This window comes from Chiloscyllium plagiosum, chromosome 21 (genome assembly GCF_004010195.1).
Source record: "Chiloscyllium plagiosum isolate BGI_BamShark_2017 chromosome 21, ASM401019v2, whole genome shotgun sequence".
NCBI lineage: Eukaryota > Metazoa > Chordata > Chondrichthyes > Orectolobiformes > Hemiscylliidae > Chiloscyllium > Chiloscyllium plagiosum.
Window position 1 is genome coordinate 18,800,341 of NC_057730.1, and position 21,806 is coordinate 18,822,146.

The following is a 21,806-nucleotide window of genomic DNA, read 5'->3' on the forward strand; positions in this document are numbered from 1 at the left end:
GCCCAACAAGTCCACACCGACCCGCCGAAGCGAAACCCACCCACACCCCTACATTACCCCTTATCTAACACTACGGGCAATTTAGTATGGCCAATTCACCTGACCCTGCAAATCTTTGGACTGTGGGAGGAAACGGGAGCACCTGGAGGAAACCCACGCAGACACTAGGAGAACGTGCAAACTCCACACAGTCTGTCGCCTGAGGCGGGAATTGAACCCGAGTCTCTGGCACTGTGAAGCAGCAGTGCTAACCACTGTGCCACAGTGCCGCTTGGGCTTAAATTTATAAGGTACACCACTTGCCAGGATCAGCTGTGTAGACTTGTGATTACGACAGGTTAAGAAAAATATTTTGCTATGATTCCAATTTGTATTACTACTTACTGCTTGTGACAGGTTAAGGCCATCAGGAGATTTTCAGTCCCCATACAGACCCTATCTAACTGAGGGTGGCTTAGCATTCAGTTTCAAATGGAGCAGCAGAATCACGATGAAACAGAATTATTTAATGAGGATCCGCCCCATCAGGTGTTACTTCAACAGAATATACAAGCAAACACTGCTTGTGTAATGATATTAGTAAAAGATATAGCAAGTGCATGCTTCACTAAAGAAGCATTTGGACAAAGCTGCCTTTTATTCCATGAGAATTTACAGTTCTGTCTTAGTGATTATGAAATTGACCATTGCATGAGTATGCTTGTTTAAGGAATCCATTGTCGATCTGAGGAATCTGTTGCGATGCTTTCGGGATCAGACTCCATTATAATGTTTCTATGATGAAAGAACTTGCCAGCTGAACTTGGTTCAGACTGTCTCAGCCCATTGAACCTGCAGCAATTGAAATGCCACCTAGCCACTTGTAAAGAAGCCCTACGGTCCAGAAGTGTCCAGAGATAATAAACAGCACAAAGCCAGCATTTGAAAGATAATTTCTGCCCTTGACTGTTATAGATTCCACTGAAAGGTTTGGAGGGTTTGCTGTCTGAAATTGCTGATCTAACCACACCTTAAATTCTAAGAAAAAAGAAGAGGAACGAGTAAAAGGTTTGCCCTTGGCAGCCCCATTCCAATCCAAAAGCAATTTAGAATAGTCGAAAGAAACTAGAAAATTGGTGGCACCAAGTTAAGCCTCAAGTTCTTCTTATCCTGACCAAAATTCTTGGGTTACTATGTCTTAGTTGCAACTAAAAGTAAAATTCCACACAGGATAATCAGCATATAGTTATACACTTTTGCTGGAGAGGAGCTTGTATTCTCTTGAACTTTGATAATTTAGTCCCTGTATCATCATCTATTCTAACAAGCTTTTGCACATGAAATGGTCACCTTCATGACAATTCTGATTTTAATTACCAGATTCACATCAGTCCTGTATAGCTAGGCCCGGAGGTAAATAAGTTTGAATATTGTTGTATTTGTAAAGAATACATTATCTTCAATTAGAGTATCATTACAACTCATTTTAAATTTCTGTATTTTAGTTTGAGTTGTAGCCATTCTGGATAAATTGCATTACAGCTTATGTGAGTAGGAGTTTGGACTATGTTTTGTGTTTTACTGGTATGTAGAGTGTCCTTATCTTTGAGTTATGGCTATTCAAAAGTGCTAAGATGCTGGATGAATCTCAAACTGTCCTTAGTTAATGTGCAATTACCAAAAAGATTTTTTTGTTTTTAAAAAGGCTGAGTTTAGTACTACTGTAGTTCACAATGCATCATTCTGCATTAATTTTATTTTCTTTATCTACCCTTTTTATAGTAAAGCTGCATTATCAAGGTTACCAAAATATCTACAGACTGTTAAAAATAAGATCAGAATTTTTCCAATACACTGTCATTCAGCAAAGTGTCCCTAAAACTAGGTTTCAAAAAACTGTACAAAGCTGCCATTGCAGTCTGTTGCAGAGTTTACTGTTTGACAACTATGTTCCGTTCAGGCTTACTTGATCAGTAATGATGTACTACAAACAAAAGCAAGAAGTGTAATAAATAATATACCACTTCTCATGCTTGATGTATGTGAGTAAACATAATTTATAATACATGAGGTGTACTAAACTTATTTTAAATGTATAACCTTCTGTCTTTGAGACTTTATCAAGAATAATTTGCTTACACCATTTTCTATTGTCTCTTATTATTTTATTGACAGTATTTGACTGTGCTCTTGCGTAGAATGTTGTCATTTTGTAGAATAATGGTTTGCTTTTAAATTTCCACCCAGTATTAATCCTGACTTCATGGTATTATTTACAAAACATGCTACTAAAATCATTTTTTTGTTTATTCATTCTTTGAATATTGGTTTAGTTGCAAAGGCTGACATTTAACACCTGTCCCCTAGTGCCCTGAGGACTGGGTGGTAGGTTGCCCTCTTGAACCCCGAATAATCAATTTGATGAAGGTACTCCCATAGTGCTTTTGGATAGGGAGGATTTGACCTTGCAAAAATGATTAATCTATTTCCTTCATGCAGATCCAGTGAGCATTTATTTCAGATAAGTATACTTTTTAAAAAAAAAAAGTTGACACTGACCAGATGAACATGATGTTAAAGATCAGTACCTTGTTCCTACTTTAATTTGTTAAATATTATTGTGTTTTGCGTTTGAGGTGTTTTTGTATACATGCAATCCCTATTGGGTCAGCTGAGTTGATGGTACAAGGAAAATGCAGATTGAAATGACATTTTTGGACATCGTAGGTATTTGAATATAGTAGTGTGTGACATAATGTCAAAGAAATTGGCTGTCAAACTAATGTGCCGGATACTGAATACAATCTTTATATTGTACATTGTTTCTAAAACTGGCATTCAATGACTTGCTCAATGATAAGTTAGCCTGGAAGTTTTAGACAACTAAACAACTGCTTGACCTTGATGCTATGGTTTCTTAAGTTATTTAAATTTAATTATTGGATTTTTAATTTTGCATTTCACTGACAACCAATCAGTATGCTCTGTTGCCTCCCCTTGTGTTAGTCATATTTATTCTAAATTGATTTTGTGTGTTTTGCGATAGAGTGTGTAATTTACAAGCCTGAAACTGGACCCCACAGCACCTCCATTGATTTCTGGTTTTAATAAAGACAGTGTGGTGCACACAAGTAACTCACTTAAGGCACTTACATAGAAACATAGAAAATAGAAGCAGAAGTAAGCCATTTGTCCTTCAAGGCTCATCTGCAATTCAATAAGTTCATGGCTAATCATCCAACACTGTATCCTGTTCCACTCTCTCCCTTTACTCTTTTGATGGTGTTAGCCCCTAGAACCATGTCTAACTCCTTTATTGAAAATATGTTTTGGCCTCAACTGCTTTCTGTGGTAATTTCATAGGCTCACCACTCTTTTGAAGAAATTTCCTCTTGTCTCAGTCCTAAATGGCCTTCCAAATATCCTTAAACTTTGGCGACTGGTTCTGGACTCCCTGGTCATTAGGAACATCCTTCCTACCTTGTGCTGTGAGAATTTTATACATTTGAGATCCTGTCTCATTCTTCTAAACTCCTGTAAAAATGGTCCTGACAGAACTAGTTTCTAACGATATATCAGTCCTGCCTTCCCAGGAATCAGTCTGATAAACCTTTATGGCACTCCCTTCATAGCCAGAACATTTCTTCCTCAGTTAAGGAGACCAAAACGGGACACATTACTCCAGGTGATGTCTTGCCAAGGTCTTGTACAATTCCAGCAAGTCAGGAGCTTTGTAAACTATCTCTGTAAATCCATGGACTATTTTAAATCTGGCAAGCCAGGCCTGATCCAAGCATGCTGAAATGTAAATGAATTTTTTTTACTTGGTGGATTTGGAGAGCAGTTTTGCTTTGAAATGCCATATCGTGCATTTAAATGACAACATCGTCAAATGGTGAATAAATTCTTCAAGTTCTTTCAGAAACATTTTTAAACTGTTCATAATAATATCAAATCTGTCAACAACACAGCAGAATATTAATGTTGGAGTTGATTTAAACTTTTATTTTTGCTTCCTATACAGGAGAGGTTGGTTTCCAACATCTTACACAAGGCCATTGGAACAAGGTCCAGACGTGACACCTGCACCCAGGTAATGTATCTTTCAGTAACTGTATTGTAAAAGTGCATGAGTTAACCCCACTGGCAGATGACTGGTTTGTTCCTCAAACTTGTGTTGTGTTTCATTGGAACATTTTTGACAGGGTCTGCTGCACTGTTAGCATGAGAGCAAGATTGTTTATTGAAATGGCAAGCGACTGGAAGATAGAGGCATCCTTAGAGACAGAGTAAAGGTGTTTTGCAAAGCAGTCCCTCCCAGTAAGCATTTGGTGATGCCAATGCAATGGACTAGATTGAAAGGAATAAAAGTAAAATGCTGATTCACCTGGAAGGTGAGGAGGGAGAACATGAATGGGCTGGTGTTACACCTTCAGTGATTGCACGGGAAGGTGCCATGGGGGAATGAGAAATGTTAGGAATAAGGTAAGAGTGGACGGAAGGAATGGTCCCTGTAAAATTCACACAGTGGCAGAGAGATGAAGATTTGTTTGGCATCCTGCTGGAGGTGGCAGAATTGGTCGGAGAATGGTCTTCTGAATGTGAAGGCTAATGAGTGGGAAGAAAGGATAAGGGGGACGTTGTTCCGGGAAAGAGGAGCGGGGGGATGAGGGCAGAAGAGCGGGAGATGAGTTGGTTGAAGGCTCTGCCAGTCACATTGGGGATGTGGGCGAAAATCCTCAGTTGAGGATAAAGGTCATGTTGGAGAAAGTTTGGTAGAAAGGTGGCATCGTTGGAATAGAGACAACACAAAATCTAGCAGAATGGAATCGAATCTGTGCAGTGAGGAGGCCATTGGTGGGCTTATAATGGATATTAGCGGACAGTTTATTTTTAGAAATAGAAACAGTGAAATCAAGCTTGGCCAAATGTAGGAGAGTGGTGATGGATGGGGGCGGTGCAGGCCCATTTAAAAGGAGAAAGCAGAGCCTTCAGACCACCCAGATGGGGAATGGGCATGGTGAGGCTGAAAATGTGTTGCTGGAAAAGCGCAGCAGGTCAGGCAGCATCCAAGGAACAGGAGAATCGACGTTTCGGGCATAAGCCCTTCAGGAATTCCTGAAGAAGGGCTTATGCCCAAAACGTCGATTCTCCTGTTCCTTGGATGCTGCCTGACCTGCTGCGCTTTTCCAGCAACACATTTTCAGCTCTGATCTCCAGCATCTGCAGCCCTCACTTTCTCTCATGTAAAGGGATTGCACATCCTTAGTGAAGAGGACAAAGTCAGAAGTCACATGACACCACGTTATAGACCAACAGGTTTATTTGAAATCTCAAGTTTTTGGAGCATAGCCCCTTCATCAGGTAAAGTGAGAGGGAAGCACACAGAATTTATGGGCAGTTGAGATCAAGGGAAGAGAGATCAAAAGATCATATAAATGGTGTGAGTGGAGTGTCAAATAACAAGTCTCTGTAGGTGACCAAGAGTGTCAGACGATGAGAGTAAAGTGTCAACAACTGAATAACGAGCAAAGGGATGACCTATCATCAGACTAAATGAGGCAGAGAGATATACTAAAAATTAAAAATAAGGTGGTGCTGGAGACAAACCAAATGACTAGAATAACCTGGCATGAAAACAGAAGCTGCTGGAAAGGCCCGGCAGATCCAGCAGCATCTGTGAAGAAAAACCAGAGGAAAGGTCACCAGACCTGAAACATTAACTCTGATTTTCTTCTCGGATGCTACCAGACCCACTGAGCCCTCCCCAGTCCTCCCCTTGCTCCTGACTTACAGCATCCGCAGTTCGTTTGGTTTTTATTTGACTGGAATAAAATGATAGGTGAAAGAGTCGAATGCTGAGGGTCTAACCAAAATAATAAATAATCCAAAACTGTACAAGCTAATTAAATAAGAGAGATTATAACAATTTATCAAGGTGATGGTGTCAAAACAGAAAGTAAGGAAGATTTTACAGACGCAGAACCATGTGGTGGAGTCATGTGTAGCGCAACATGAACTCAAGGTCATGGTTGATGCTGTCTTTATGGATATGGAACCTGGCTATCCGTTTCTGCTTGGCAACTCTGTGTTGTTGTGTATCTTGAAGGCCGCCTTGGAGGATGCTTACCCGAAGATCAGAAGCTGAATGGCCTTGATCGCTGAAGTGTTACCTGAGTGGGAGGAAACATTCTTGTCTGGCGACTGTTGTGCAGTGTCCGTTCATCCGCTGTTGTAGTGTCTGCATGGTCTCACCAATATATCATGCCTCAGGGCATCTTTGCCTGCAGCGTATGAGATAGACAACATTGGCCAAGTCACATGAGTATCTGCCATATGCATGATGGGTGATGTTCCCATATATGATGGTAGTATTCATTTCAATGTCTTGCAGAGGTTGCCTTGGCCAACGTTGTGGTCAACGTTGTCCTGAGGCTGGATAGTTTGCTGCGAATGATGGTCTGTTTAAGATTTAGCAGTTGTTGGAAAGCAAAAAGTGAAGGTGTAGGGATGATCTTGGACAGGCTGCTCATCATCATCGATGACTGACATGTTGAAGACTGCGAAGAACGTGGCATCGTCTCTTCACTCCAGGGAAGTACTGGACAACGAAGGGTAGTCTATTGGTTGTATCCTGTATCTGTCTTCTGAGAGATCACTGTAGCTTTTCGTTGTGGCATGTCAGAATTAATAATCATGAGTTGAGCACGATATCCCAGTCTTATAAGGGCATCCTTCAAAATCTTTAGGTGTCCGTGGAATTCCTATAATACCCATTGTGTTATTCCAGTCAAGTAAAAACTGAAAAAACTGCAGATAAGGAGTAAATAAGGAGCATGAACAAGGTTTGGGGGGCGGGGGATTCAGCAGATCTGGTAACATCTGCAAAGAAAAATCAGTTAATGTTTCTAGTCAGGTGACTCTTCCTTTTTTCTTCACAGCTGCAGCTGGACCTGCTGGGCTTTTCGAGCTGCCTCTTTTTTTATTCCATGTTGTTCCAGTCATTTGGTTTGTCTCCAGCACAACCTTATTTTTAATTTTTTTGTAGTTATATCTCTGCCTCATTCAGTCAGATTATCGGTAATCCCTTCACTTGTTATTCAGCTATTGACACTTTACTCACACCTTCCTGATGAAGGGCTTTTGCCCGAAACGTCGATTTTGCTGCTCCTCGGATGCTGCCTGAACTGCTGTGCTCTTCCAGCACCACTAATCCAAAAACTTTACTCACACCATCTAACACTTGTGGTCACCTGCAAATAATTGTTATTTGACACTCCACTCACCATTTATGTGGCCTTTTGATCTCTCTGCCCATGATTTCAAATAAACCTATTAGTCTGTAACCTGGTATCGTGTGATTTCTGACTTTGTCCACCCCAGTCAAAGACTGGCACCTTCACATCATAGTGAAGAGGAGGCAGCTAGAACCAGAAAACTGGAAATTCTGGAACTGATGTAAACAAGCAAGAAACTGACCAAAAAAGTGGGCAGCACGGTGGCACAGTGGTTAGCGCTGCTGCCTCACGGCGCCAGAGACCCGGGTTCAATTCCCACCTCAGGCAACTGTCTGTGTGGAGTTTGCACATTCTCCCCGTGTCTGCGTGAATTTCCTCCGGGTCCTCCGGTTTCCTCCCACAGTCCAAAAATGTGCAGGTTAGGTGAATTGGCCATACTAAAAAAAATTACCCGTAGTGTTAGGTGAAGGGGTAAATGTAGGGGAATGGAGCTGGGTGGGTTGCTCTTCGGAGGGTCTGTGTGGGCCTGTTGGGCCGAAAGGCATGTTTCCACACTAAGTAATCTAATCTTAAAAAAAAAAAGGAATAAAGTCTAGATAGAAAGAAATAAGCAGGAAGAGGTTGAAACAATTGGTCTGGCAGGGCAATCCTATTTGTGGACTGGGAAGAAGGTAAGAGAGGGCTATGCAGATTTGGAGTCTGAAGTGGGAAACTGTGGAAAAGAAGTCTTTAGAGAAGATGAGATCGTGACAACCCTAAAAACTGTAGCCTGATAGGGGAAGTCATGCTCCAGTGGGAGATTGGAGGAAGTGTCTAGGAGTTGATGCTCAACTTCTGCCAGATGACAACTGCATCACCCTTATTGTCAGGTTTGAAAAGGTGAGGATTGGACCTGAAGGAACGGGTGCAACAAGTACGGGGGGTGGGGGAGGTTAGAGTAGGTGAGGGGAGCAGAGAGTTTAAGGTGGCTGATGTCACATTGGCAGCTCTCAATGAAAAGTATTTAATAGCATGTATCTCTGTTCATATTTGACATTTGTTGACAGCTTTCACCAGGCCTTTTGTGAAAACTAATACAACAAATCCATATGCACATTATCAGTTCCCAGGCTTAGAAATTAGGGGATTTATACCAATCTTTCATTTGCATTTTACTCTCTAAACTTTAAGAATTATTTAAAATGCATCATGGTGGAGCTTAATAATTGTAATTCTAAATTTAATGCAATTTCTACTTCTGAATTAGCAATCCTATTTCGATTAAATTTGATCTGTGGTTCCAAGTTCCATTTCACGATAGTGAGACATTATTTTGCATTACAATATCTTAAGTGTTTTTACAATTTCAAATAATGAAATACTGGATTCTGGATGAAGAGAAGAAACACATAGGAAAAAGTAAAAAATGAATACACAATATACCTTTTAAAAATTTAGCAAATGTTGGAAAGTATTTGGAAAGGTACCATGTAGTTTATTCTAAACATCTTCATAATGTTATCATTCTGAATCTATGACTCAGAAATGTATCCAACAAACCTGTCTCCAGCAGAAAACCATTCATATCAAGTGTGGTAGGTATTCTGTTTCATTCCTAGGTATTGAATGGCACAATTTGGGTCACGGCATATCCCATTATTATGACAGTCTAGCACCATAACTTCAATGAAATTGAACAGCATGAAAAGAGGCATCAGTCTGGAAGCACAGTTCCCAGTGTACAGTTAATCAGTACGGGTTGTGCTTATTCTTTTAAGGATACTACATGCAAACGGTTACAATATTGATGCAAGTTTCCAATTTGCTACCTCAAGGAAACATAGGATATATTTAGAAGTTGGTTCATCCTGTTTCATGGATCCTTTTGGCCTCTAGTTTATTATTTAGCTCCAGTGAAGCAAAGGTGTGTATGGTCTGCATCTTCAAATGAAGTATGTTCCTAATTTTATATTCCAATTCTGGTCAAATAGATAAGAGGCATATTAACTGACCCTCAGCAATATCTCTCTGAAATTGTCCATGAAACGTTATATGGGTGGAATTCGAGCGCACATTCGTGTATTTCCATCTTTCACAAACAGGTTTTCAACAACGGTTATCCAAAATCATTGAACTGTTAAGCCATTCAACTGGCATGTTAGGACTGGCACTGTGCGACCACACATAGAGTGTCACTCGCCCACTTTTTCCTGTAGCCCTGCAAATTCTCTTCCTTTGATAGTATTATGACATGGCAGTGAACCCTTCTGTTAATTAAACCAAACACCCAGAAAAGCTCACTTTGCCTTTTAATCTGTTAAATGAGTGACAAAGAACTCCCAAATTGTGCTAGTTAAAGAGAATATGAATTTATTCTTTAACTCTAACTCTAAAAATGAGCATTAAACAACAACTATTCACAACTCTAAGCCTCCCTTTTTCTCAACTGCTTACTACCTGCCTCCAACTCTATAAACAATATAATGTTCCAATAAAACACTTATTAAAATGACATCAACTTTATTTCAAAACCATATAGTGGCTCTCGCGCTCTCTCTCTCTCGCGCGCTCTCTCTCTCGCGGCATAATTTAAACTGGTTAAATTCAAATTGTCAAAACATCAACCAACTCCGGTATCTATTTCACAGCCAAATATTACATATTCCAATATTCCAATACACTGAGACTGCACATGTAAGCTCTCAATGCAGAACACCATTCCCTCTCTCTTAAAGGTACGGTGCATGCCTTCAACTTCATAACAATAGTTATGATTGAGCCTGCCACCACAATACATTCACGCATTGCATTCTAGATCTAAATCACTTGCTGCTTAACGCTTATCCTCCTGTTGCCATTGTTTCTTTTGTCAGCTGTCTTAAATTGCCCATTGGATTTTGTTTCACCCATTGATAACAATTTTTCTTTATCAGCGCTAATCCTGACCTCTTATAATTTTGAATGCCTCTTTCAAATCTCCTCCAAGGAGAACAGCTCCAGCTTCTCCAATCTATTGACATAACTGAAGTTCCTCACTCCGGGACCATTCCAATGATTCTTTTCTGTACCTTATTTCAAGATTTCACATCCTTCCTAAAGTGTGATGCCCAGAACTGAATGCAGTACTCTGAGTCTAAAATAATATTTTATACAGGTTTATTATAACTTGTGTTTGCACTGTTTGCTGATATATAAAGCCCAGAAACTGTGTTTTTTAACATTCTTCTTAAACTGACCTGCCATTTCAATAATTTATGCACACATACCCACAGCTCCCTCTACTTTTGTATCTCCTTTAGAACGGTATGTTTTATTTTATGTTGTCTCTAGCCATTGTTCCTCCCAAAGTAAATCATTTCATATTTCTTGGCATTAAATTTCTTTGTTATTTTCTGCCTATTTCAACCTATGTCCTTTTCTGCACTTATCTTGAAAGTTCACACTATTTCCAGGTTTTGTATTATTTACAATAAATTGTTGCCTGTATACCAAAGGTTTTTCATAAATTTAATATACATCAGGAAAAGCAATGGTCCTAGCACCAACCTCTGGGGAATCCCACCACAAGCTTTCCTTCAATCCAAAAAAACTATTTATCACTACTGTCTATTTTTTTGCTATTCCACCAATTTCATATCCATGATGGTACCATCTTTTATTCCATCGGCTTTAACTTTCTCACGCATCTTTTATACTTTGTCAAATGCTTCTTAAGCGTTCATTTACACCATTTTGACTGTATTATTCTGATCTAACCCCTGCTATCTCATCGCAGCATTTACTGAGATCTTCTTTATTGTCCACTGCACCACTTACTTTGGTGCCATCTGTAAACTTGCTAATCAGACCTACTCTAATCACATCCAAGTCATTTATACCAATAATGAAAAGCAGGGGACCCAGCACCAATCTTTGCACACTGCTGGTCGTAAGCATTCAGTCTGAAAAGCAACAGTCTACCATCACCCTTTGTCTCCTAACCTCAAGCCAATTTTGTATCCAAATGCCTAGCTCCACTGGATCCTATGTGATCCAACCTTACTAACCAGTCTACCATGTGAAACCTTGTTGAACGCTTTGCTGAAATCCATATAGACAACATTTACTGATCTGCCTCCTTCAATCTTCTTTGTCCCACCTTCAATCAAGTTAGTGAGAGATGATTTTCCGCACACAGCCCCATATTGACTATCACTAATCAATCCTTTTAGAATACAGCATTCAGTTTCGGTCTCCCTGCTATAAGAAAGATGTTAAATTGAAAGGGTGTTGCTGGGACTGGAGTGTCTGAGATATAGGGAAAGGCTGAATAGGCTGGGTCTTTTTTTCCGTGAAGTCTCAGAGGCTGAGGTGACCTTAGAGATTTGTAAGATCATGAGAATAAATAGGGTCAATAGCCAAGGTGTTTTTCCTAGGGTGGGGAGTCCAAAACTAGAGGGCATAGGTTTAAGTTGAGAGGGGAAAGATTTAAAAAGGAACTGAGGGGTAATGTTTTTGCACACAAGGTAGCACGTGTGTGGAACGAGCTGTCAGAGGAAGTGGTGGAAGCTGGTATAATTAAAACGTTTAAAAAGCATCTGATTGTGTATAGGAAATTTTTAGAGGGATATGGGCCAAATGCTGGCAAATGGAACTGGATCAGATCGGGATGTCTGGTCAGCGCAGATGAGTTGGACCAAAGGGTCTGTTTCTGTACTGTTTATTTTTTTAAAAACTCAAGCACGTTAGTTGAATGCAATTTGCCCTTAAATCCATGCTGACTTCCCTCAATAGACCTGCGTTAGTCCAAGTAATTATTAATTTTGTCCCAAATTGTTGTTTCTGAAAACTTTCTCACCAAACTGACTAGGATTATGCTTTTAGAATTGTCCAATTTAAGGGCGGCATGGTGGCAGTGGTTAGCACTGCTGCCTCACAGCGCCAGAGACCCGGGTTCAATTCCCGCCTCAGGCGACTGACTGTGTGGAGTTTGCACGTTCTCCCCGTGTCTGCGTGGGTTTCCTCCGGGTGCTCCGGTTTCCTCCCACAGTCCAAAGATGTGCAGGACCAGGTGAATTGGCTATACTAAATTGCCCATAGTGTTAGGTAAGGGGTAAATGTAGGGGTATGGGTGGGTTTCGCTTCGGCGGGTCGGTGTGGACTTGTTGGGCCGAAGGGCCTGTTTCCACAATATAATGTAAATGTAATGTAATGTAATGTAATTCTTTGGCACCAGTGAAAATAATTCAAGACCCATTTAGTTTGCATTTTATTAGGATATTGTGCCTTAGTAATGATTTGGAGGTGCTGGTGTTGGGTTAGGGTGTATGAAGTTAAATCTCAACACCAGGTTGTAGTCCAACAGGTTTATTTGGGAGCACTAGCTTTCGGAGTGCAGCTCTTTCATCAGGTGGTTGTGATGAACCTGCAGATGAAGGAGCAGAGCTCTGAAAGCTAGTCCTTCCAACTAAACCTGGACTATAACCTGGTGTTGTGATTTTAACTGTGCTTTAACTGAAGTCTTGATTTAATACCAGTAGTGAAGATCTTGACAAGCTGAGTTTTGTTTCAGATGATATCATGAGGACAGACCAGTGATTTCTAGCAACAGGTAATTTGAGGATCAGTTGTTAGAAATATCAGATATGCAGTTTTTGTGCTGCTTTAAAGTTTTACAAAGTTAAAATAGTAACTAAGTTTGTAAATCAAGGATTACTACAAAAGTATCAAGCCAGTGTGGAAATAGGTGTTGGCTGTACTTTACCAGATTAAATACAGTGCTAGTCTTGTATATGATAGACTCTGACTGTTGTTTTCATATTGTTGTTATGAATTAAGAATAATATAGGGAGGATTCAAAGAAGCTAAATTATTCCAGCTTGTGCAGTTGTTTTCGTACTGGTTCTCTGAAATTAGCTCACTGTGTAAACTCAAAACAAATTTGTGTAGGCTAAATATGTTATTACATGTATTTACATCGCAACGTCAGTGTACTAAAACATCCCAAGACACTGCACAGGGTGTTAAAAACAAGATCTGACACCAAGACACTCTAGGAGCTAATTGGGCAGTGACCAAAAGCTTGATCAGAGCTTTTGCAGAATGCATAGTGAAGAAATGCCACCTGGAAAGACAATGATTTAGAGAGGGATTATTAACTTTTTGAATTTAGCTTAGATGTCCTACAGATGCCCTTCAGCCCAACAAGTCCACACCAACCCTCCAAAGAGTAACCCACCCAGACCCATTCCCCTGCCATGTGTTTAGACCTGACTAATGCACCTAACACTATGGGCAATTTAGGATGGCCAATTCACTGGGACTGTGGAAAGAAACTGGAGCACCCGGAGGAAACCAACGCAGACACGAGGTGAATGTGCAAACTCCGCACAGACAGTCGCCCAAGGCTGGAATTGAACCCAGGTCCCTGTGAGGCAGCAGTGCTAACCACTGAGCCATCGTGCCGCCCATAATTAGTTGAACTCAGAAACCATATGCCAATATTTTAATTTTAGATTGCCATATTTCAAGTGCTGCCTTTTCCCTAACAACACCCGATGTCCCAGAAGTCTCTCTTTATACCCTTTTGAGTATTTATTAACTAATAAAAGAAAATAAACTAATGATCACCATTTAAAATTATACCACATTAAAACAAAAACAAAGGTAACTTATTAAATTAAAATATCATTGAGTGGAGGTTATATACTCCACTCCCTTTTCCAGTTAAGGGAAATATCAGACATACTGATGGAAGTCTCCCTTTATTTTGCAGTAAGTCTTCCTTTATATGTTCTTGAGGTATTCAATCAGTTTGCCTTTGCTTTAATGCCTTGCCTGTTAATTGTATTATCACTGTTGTGACCATCAATTGTGAAGAAGTTTAAGTTGAGAATATTCACTTAGAAGTCAGAATTTGAGGATTGTGGTATATTGGAGGGTTATAGTGCCTTGAGCTTATGAAAAATGGACAGACAAGGCCAAGAATGGCGTTTGAAAGCAAGAATAAGAATTAACTGTTAGAACATGTTGTTTAACCTGCATGGTAATGAAGACACAATAGCTTAATGGTAAAAGTTTGGAAAGTGGCAAGAGGGTTTTAGATGGTGCCTAATTTGTAATGGATGGAATGTGAAAGGCTAACGTTTGAACTACTATAATACCTATAGAAATTGTCCGAATTATTACAAGTCAATTTGTACAGCAGCTCCAAATATAAACCATTTCATGCATAAATGCAGTAGTTACTCTAATCAAAGATTGATGCACACAGGCTAGTGGGACTGAAACTGCCAGTTGCTTCAACTTGATTGAGTGGGATGTAAGCATTATTTAACCTTTATTTAACCATTATTTAACAATAATTCTCCAATATGAAATATTTATGCTGCTTTAACAAATACTGACATTTCACCATTTGGTACAGTGCACTCTCCCACAGAAGCACCAACCTGTTTGCTTTCAGTAATAGAACTGTTGTTGACAGCAAAATACATAAGGTATCATTTGCTTCATGTTTGTTCCTGATGTTGGGAGGATTGTTATTTATAGGAAAACTCAAACATTTGTGAGCCAGTTATCATAGCAATCATACTTCATTAAAAGACTGATGACTGCAAAACTCCCTCTCTGTATAGACCAGCAATATTCAGATTAATTGAATCAGTCATGAATATAGAGTCATTTAGCATGAAAACTGACCTTTGGTCCAACTAATCCAGACTGACCATGTTCCCAAACTAAAATAGCCCCACCTGTCTGTATTTGGCCCATATCCCTCCAAACCTCATCATGTATTTGTCTAAATGGGATATGTTGAAACTGTCCATTTAATATCCTTCCTATAACAGGGTGACCAGAACTACACACAGTACTTCAGAAGAGGCCTCTCCAATGTCCTGCATTACCTTAACGTGACATTCCAACTCCTATACTTAAAGGTCTGAGCAAGGAAGGCAAACATGCTAATCGCCACCTTAACCACCCTGTGTACATGTGATGCAAATTTCAAAGAATTATGTATCTGAATCCCTACATCTCTGTTCTACAACACTACCCAGGGCCCTAATTGTATCAACCCTGAGCATGTTTGTTTAACCAAAATTTTTTACCTTGCATTTATCCAAATTAAACTCTCTCTACCATTCCTCAGCCCATTGAAACAATTGATCAAAATCTCTTTGTAATCTTAGATAACCTCCTTCATTTTCACTATAGCACCAATATTGGTGCTGTTTGCAAGTTTACTAACCATGCCTCATATGCTCTCATCCAAATTGTGTTTATATAAATAACAAACAAAAGTGAACCCATCAGAGGCCTCCAGTCCAAACAACCGCCCTCACCACCACGTTCTATATGCCTGCTTTATAATTAATTGATAAACCAGTTCTTGAAATAATAAAGCCACATTCAGAGTTTTTGTGCTTAAGAAGGGCACTATAATTATGGTATGCTCTAGCATCTTTAACAATAGATGCATTTATATAGCACTTTTTAACATAAAATGTCCCAAGGCAATTTGTAGGAGGATTATAAAAGTTTTCTCAGCAATGGCTCAATGGGTAGAATTATTTTTAATGAGTCACAAGCTTGAGAGTTCAAATCCAAATTCAAGACTTAAACACAAATGTCAAGTGGACAATCTAGTGCTGCACTGGTGAGTGTGCTACATTGTCAGAGGTGCTGTCTTTCGTTGAGACATGAAACTTGAAGCCCCTTAGCTGGATGTAAAAGATCCTCTGCCGGTACTTCAAAGAGATGGTCAAATGTTCATTTATTATTGGAGTAGCTTGAAAATAGAGTCAGATCTTCAAGATTTTCTTTTCCCCTAGCTTTTAAAGTATATACTTCTGGTCACTGTAGAGCAAACAGAGCTATGTTATTATTAAACCTAAAAGTATTGTTGAAGTAATTAATGTGATGCAAATTCTATTCACCTGTCTTAAGCACACTTGACAACTGAGTATCCACAGCTCTCTGAGAAAATTCCAAGATTCAAATGTTGCAGTGCAGAAATTTCTTTGTGTATTTCGATGGCTGAGCTCCACTGTGTTCTACACTTCCCAGCCAGCGTAAATATTTCTCAGCATGTACTGTGCTACGTTCCTTGAATTACATGGGCTGATTTTTTTTGTTCAAGCTTGAATTATTGTTTCCTTGAGTAAGATTCATGGTACCTTGTCTGCCATGGCTCAGAGCAACTTTTCGTACAATCTTCTGCTCTGTGTCTCAATGGTTATGCATCTGGATTCTCCAGCATTCTTCTTGTGCAATCATGTGGCAGGAGAGGAAGAAGTACTCACCGCATTCGGTTGGAAGCATTCGGTGTTCACGCCGCTGTCCCATATTTTGAAGCTTAGATTCCATACATCCTTAGACTTTGCAAGCCATGAACTGCTCTTTATTCTATGGTGCTGCATCACACAGCACATGTCCCAGAAAAGCAGGTTAGCCCCAGTTCCCCAGCAGGGACCTGGATGAGATGATGGAAAGGAGGACAAGTTGTATCCTGCAAATCTGCAAAGGCAGCCACGCTACCAGATCCATCCAGCCTGGACTGAGGTAGCATTTTCGGTCAGTGCTGTGTTCTAACTAAAATAGAATCCACAGCTGTGCAGGATGAAGGTTAATGGTCCTCTGCACTCTGCAAGGGGATCTGTCACTATCTTCTCTCTGCCAACTTTCATTTAGAAGACTACCACTCATTTTAACTCTGTCTCTCCATCAAGGCTTCTAGACGACAATACTCACTATTCTGTGCTTCAGCTCCACTCAACTCTGCTCTCCTACCTACTCCTGGCATACTAGCCCTTCTGTCTTCTGTGCTTCCTACTTATTCACTGGAGATACCTCACTATCTCTCGTTCTGCATGCATCACCACTAACTGATTCTGTCTTCTATCTAATTCCATCATATGGAGGAGGATGGACATAACGCAGTAAGAGAAAATACTTGATTTACTTTGATTTGATTTTACTGTCACTTAAGTACAAAAGTGCAGGGGTCCAGTGAAAAGTGTGTACGATGTTGCCATACTTGATGCCATCTTGGGTGCAAGTACCTAGGTACGGAATCTTATGAACAAGATAGAAAGAAAGAACAAAGTTAAAAGTTAAACATTGTAATAATTGTATTTTGTGTAAAACATACAAAGTAAGGTCAAAACTTACACATTTTAATTAGACCATAATTTTTAAGTAGAAAATAAAGCTGAAAGTTCAGACAATACGTCTTTTGTAAGTGCTTAGCCACGATGGGACTGCAGTTTGAGGAATCGCCTCGAAACCAGAAGTCCACACTGAAGCCACACTGGGCTGAGAGATCACCACGCCAGGCTGAAAATCTGCCATGCCATAGAAGAACTAACCAGAGAAGAGTACAACTGCTCATGTGGGGATGAGGTGACCACAATGGACCCCAGTGCAGAAAACTGTACTACTCTCCTAATGCCACCAAAGCTAACTTATTCTTAACCTGTAAAAGATTTTATTCCCTCTGGCACAGCTAATTCCCTGTTCAACACGAGAGATCCTCAACTCCACCTTGAAAAAGGAAGTCACTGAACAATGAGGATTCACTGGTAAGGCTTTCCACTGCGCACTCCATTGTTTAAGACATTCACCTTGGTAGGTAAATTTTCTCGATTAGACTCTAGCATAATCTGGTGAGCACATCACTAACATCTCCATAGGTTGTTGAGGAAGAAACACCCCAGCCTCGGACATTGAGGATTGCAGGAGACCTGATACCTGCTGGATCCCCTGCAGATGATGATTCCATGGTTTTGACAATTAATTACTTTATAAATATGATTAGAGGCAAAATAAAGCAGGTAGGTTCATCAGGAGCATTTAGTAAATTGTGTTGAAAGAAGGAGGATCTGATCATCTTAGCAGTAAAGTGCTGGCTTCAGCTTTGATGCATCTGACTTTCTCCATGGATAGTGCCATGAAGAGCCAAATCTAGTGCATTCTGTGTCTGCCAGATATGTGCAGGTGGTGTTGCACAACACCAGGCCTTGTGGTGTTGCTTTAAATGCAATGTCCATGCCAAATGGCAGAGAATCTGTGAGGAATGTCAGAAAGAAAACACCATTGGTTCTGTTGAGCCATCACATCAATCACAATGTTATGCCCTAACACTCTGCCATTGAAGTTTTGCAAGGAGGTCATATCAAGCCTCAAGGAATTGAGAGTTATGAAACTCTATCCAAGTATATGTTGCACAACCAAAGTGTTCATGCTACACTGGGGAGAAAACCTCAAGCAGTAAGATACTGTGATAGCTATCCCCACCAAAAAGAGGCACCCTTGCAAGCGTATTTACAGTACGAAGGTGGCAGCTCTGAAGGATTGTTTTCTAGTATAGCTATAAATCTGTTTCAGAAACACCAAACCTAGGTACTACTTTTTAAGTTAGCTTACTTGATTACATTTGCTTAGGTGACATGACAAGGAGGCATTTAGTGCATACAATGTAATGGCCATGATTGCTTGAGGTAATCACTTGGGTGCATCCTTGTACATGAATGACCTAATGAATGCAATTTGATGCCAGATGGGTAGCATTATTGAATCAGTAGATGTATGATTAATTCAATTTGCCTTTGGTGGAGCCTCGAGTTCAATCAGTTTTACCCTACTTATGAAGGAAAAAAGAGTAACTTATTCCACCACTCTGCTTGCAGTGGTAGCCATTTTTTATCATTATTGTACGGTTGACTTTGGATTGAAGACTGGGAAGTTTCAATTTTGTCTTTTGAGTGACTTGCAGGTTCACCTGAGAAGAACAATGATCCCACCTTTCACTTCCTTTCGCTGCCTGTGTCCCTAATATTTCAGTTCTTTTCCATTTCTTTTCATCTCCCTTCATATTGTGAATTGCCAAGCTTTTGTTGGCCAATAGTGCTTTTTATTTAGAGGTCAGACTAATAGTGACTTGTGAAAACCCCACCTCCCAGGTTCCCTACCCCCTCCTATGTTCTGAGTTGCCACTCTTCTAGCTTTGAATTACCTCCTTTCACTGCAAACATTCCATCAGCAAGTCTGTCAAATGAAATCCATCTACCAGTTCATTTCCCATTTCCTCCAGCCTCCTGAATCATCTTGAGAGAACAGCCCGAGCTCCCAAAGTAATGTCTGCGCAGCACCCCAAGGGATATACCTGTCATGTCTGAATTGGGTGCGCTTGACTTGTAGGGCCAACCATGGTGCAGTTCTCACTGCAAAGGCATAAATTCCTGAGCTCTAATAGGACAAAGTGACTGACTATGGCCACCCACTAGATTGAAAACTGATAACCTTCTTGACTGACTGTCGCATTAGCTGCTGTTGGATTGTAATCCCCTTTGTATCCCATGCAACTGCATCCCTTTGATTTTTGGCAATTTTATTAAAGCATACAAGTTGCCAGTGCATCAAGCCACAGTAGCTGACAGCCTGTAACGTGGCATTGAAAATCTGTGTGCTAAAAGGTGCTGCAAACCACAGAGGATGGCTGTCTTCAAATAAGGTAAAGTGAGTGAATGCTAAGAAATGAAGTTAAGCACCATAAGAGACATTCTGTATAAATGTACTGTATGAGATATGCATGTGTGCTCTAGCATGGAAATCAAACTAGTAGAAATGTACCAGTCATAGATGTCCCCGAACTCCTGAAGAACAGAAGTTGTGTGAGAGTTGGACTAAAACCAGGTATGATGATGTGGTGGGGCTGGTCATCTATTAATACTGACTTGCATGGATGAAGGGTGGAGAAGGACAGTGTCCATGAACCATACAGGGATGTTGTGGTGAATACAGTTGGAAGAAGGCCTGGGCAAATAAGTAGTAAACTGCAGCTGCCAGGTTACCACTGTTTCATGTTGGGAACTGGTGCTATCTAGTTTCTTGGGGAAGGTGAGAATTTAAAGTGGCATATGAGGTGGATTGGGTTCATGAATTCCAATTGCATGGAAATAGGTGGTCATTGCTTAATAGTAAAATTCTAAAATCATTGTTTAAAGCTTAAGAGAAAAATTAGGAAATTGTTTCCCAACATAGAGACTCTGATATTTCTTTTTATTCCTTTCACCATATGTTCTCAACTATTGTGCCATTAGCCATGCTCCTTCAGGGAATAGAAAGTTCTGCCCTATGTTTAATTTAGAAGAACAAAAGAGGATCTAAACTCTAGGGGAATATAGGCCTACTTAATCTGTCATCATAGGGCAAGCCTTTCATCCCAGAACCAGCACTCTTATCGACTCCCCTGGGGCAAGTATTGCCCCTCTTTAGTTGAGAAATTGACACAGTTTTAATGGGATAACTCACTCAGTGGTACTGATTGGCCACAATCAGCAGCTTTCTGGACAAATACTAACTTGAAAGTTTTCAATGAAATATCTCTGAAACAGCAATCGCAAAGAGTTTAGCCATACCATCATGCTGAACAAATTACCTAATTTATAGTACTGCCTGGATTGTGCATTCCAGTAAATCTGATTACATCTCTTCAACTCAATTTGGCCAATTAACTTGATGAAGCAAAATTGCACCAAATATAAACAATGTTGAATTTTTAAAAACACCATTATTTGAGCATTAAAGCATACATTGGGCGTTATCAAAATAAAAGCTTGTAACACTACAACTATTCTTGTTTTGCTGTGCTCCTTTTTGATTTTACAAACTTTTACACTCCTTTAAAACCTGGAACCCATACACTTAGATTATTTCCTTTTTTAGCTAGCTGGATTTTGGTTACTTCCAATGTTTAAATTTAGGTTCAGCCATGACTGTAAGGTTGGAAGGGAGGAACCAGACAGCGCACAGTCCAAACAAATCCTCAATGGCATGTCAGGTGGAAGATATCTTATAATATCAACACCTGCAACAGTGAACGAAGGCTGCAGCAGTATGGGCATCCCCAGTCATCGATGTTCCCTTGCCACTGGAACTGGATCAACCTTTTGTCAGGGACTCTGTCTGCTACTTTGCAGCAGTATTCCCACATTAAGAGATGTCCTTCACAAGTTGTCTAAATGGAGGCGTTCAATTTCATTAGAAGAAACTGACTTGGAGGAACCTCCTGTATGAAAAGACACAATTTTTTGTGAACACCCATCATCATAGAAGTATGGAAAAGTAGCCTGAGAAAGGAATACCAGTGATCTCAAGTCCAAGGATCAATCCCACCACCTCGAACCCTACCAAATGTGTGGACAGAGTTATGTCTCTAGAATTGGCTCATTGGTGATGCTAGGTCCCTCAGAACCTGTAACCAGTGACATGAAAACACCTAGGTGGACAATCATAATCTTTGGTGAGTGCTGATGAGTGAGGAAAGCATAAGATGTGTGTCCTTTATCACAGTCCAGTCTTCAGTTTAACGTGAGGAACAGGGATAGTTTACTATGGGCTAGACTTCAAGTTACACTGTGGTAAGGGAGGCTTATAAATGCATATGTAGTTTTCCCATCACCCCTCTGCCTCTAACCTGCCTCAAACTTTACAGGGGACGATAGAGTTGGGGAACTCTTCTGCTAAGCAGGGGAGGCAGATTTATCTGCATAGGTTCGTGTTGGGCAAAGTCAAGGTAAACCCCGGGGTTAACACTGCTGCCTCAGTGTCAAGGACCCAGGTTCAATT

General features: G+C 40.2%; 1 protein-coding gene across 1 annotated transcript in view; it reads left to right on the plus strand.

Annotated features, from left to right (window-relative positions):
* baiap2l1a (BAR/IMD domain containing adaptor protein 2 like 1a) overlaps positions 1–21,806 on the plus strand; it is a 150,041-nt gene that overhangs the window by 98,367 nt on the left and 29,868 nt on the right. The window contains exon 11 of the mRNA XM_043711357.1: positions 4,004–4,072. Coding sequence (XP_043567292.1) covers positions 4,004–4,072 — 69 coding nt within the window. The remainder of the gene's footprint in view (positions 1–4,003; positions 4,073–21,806) is intronic.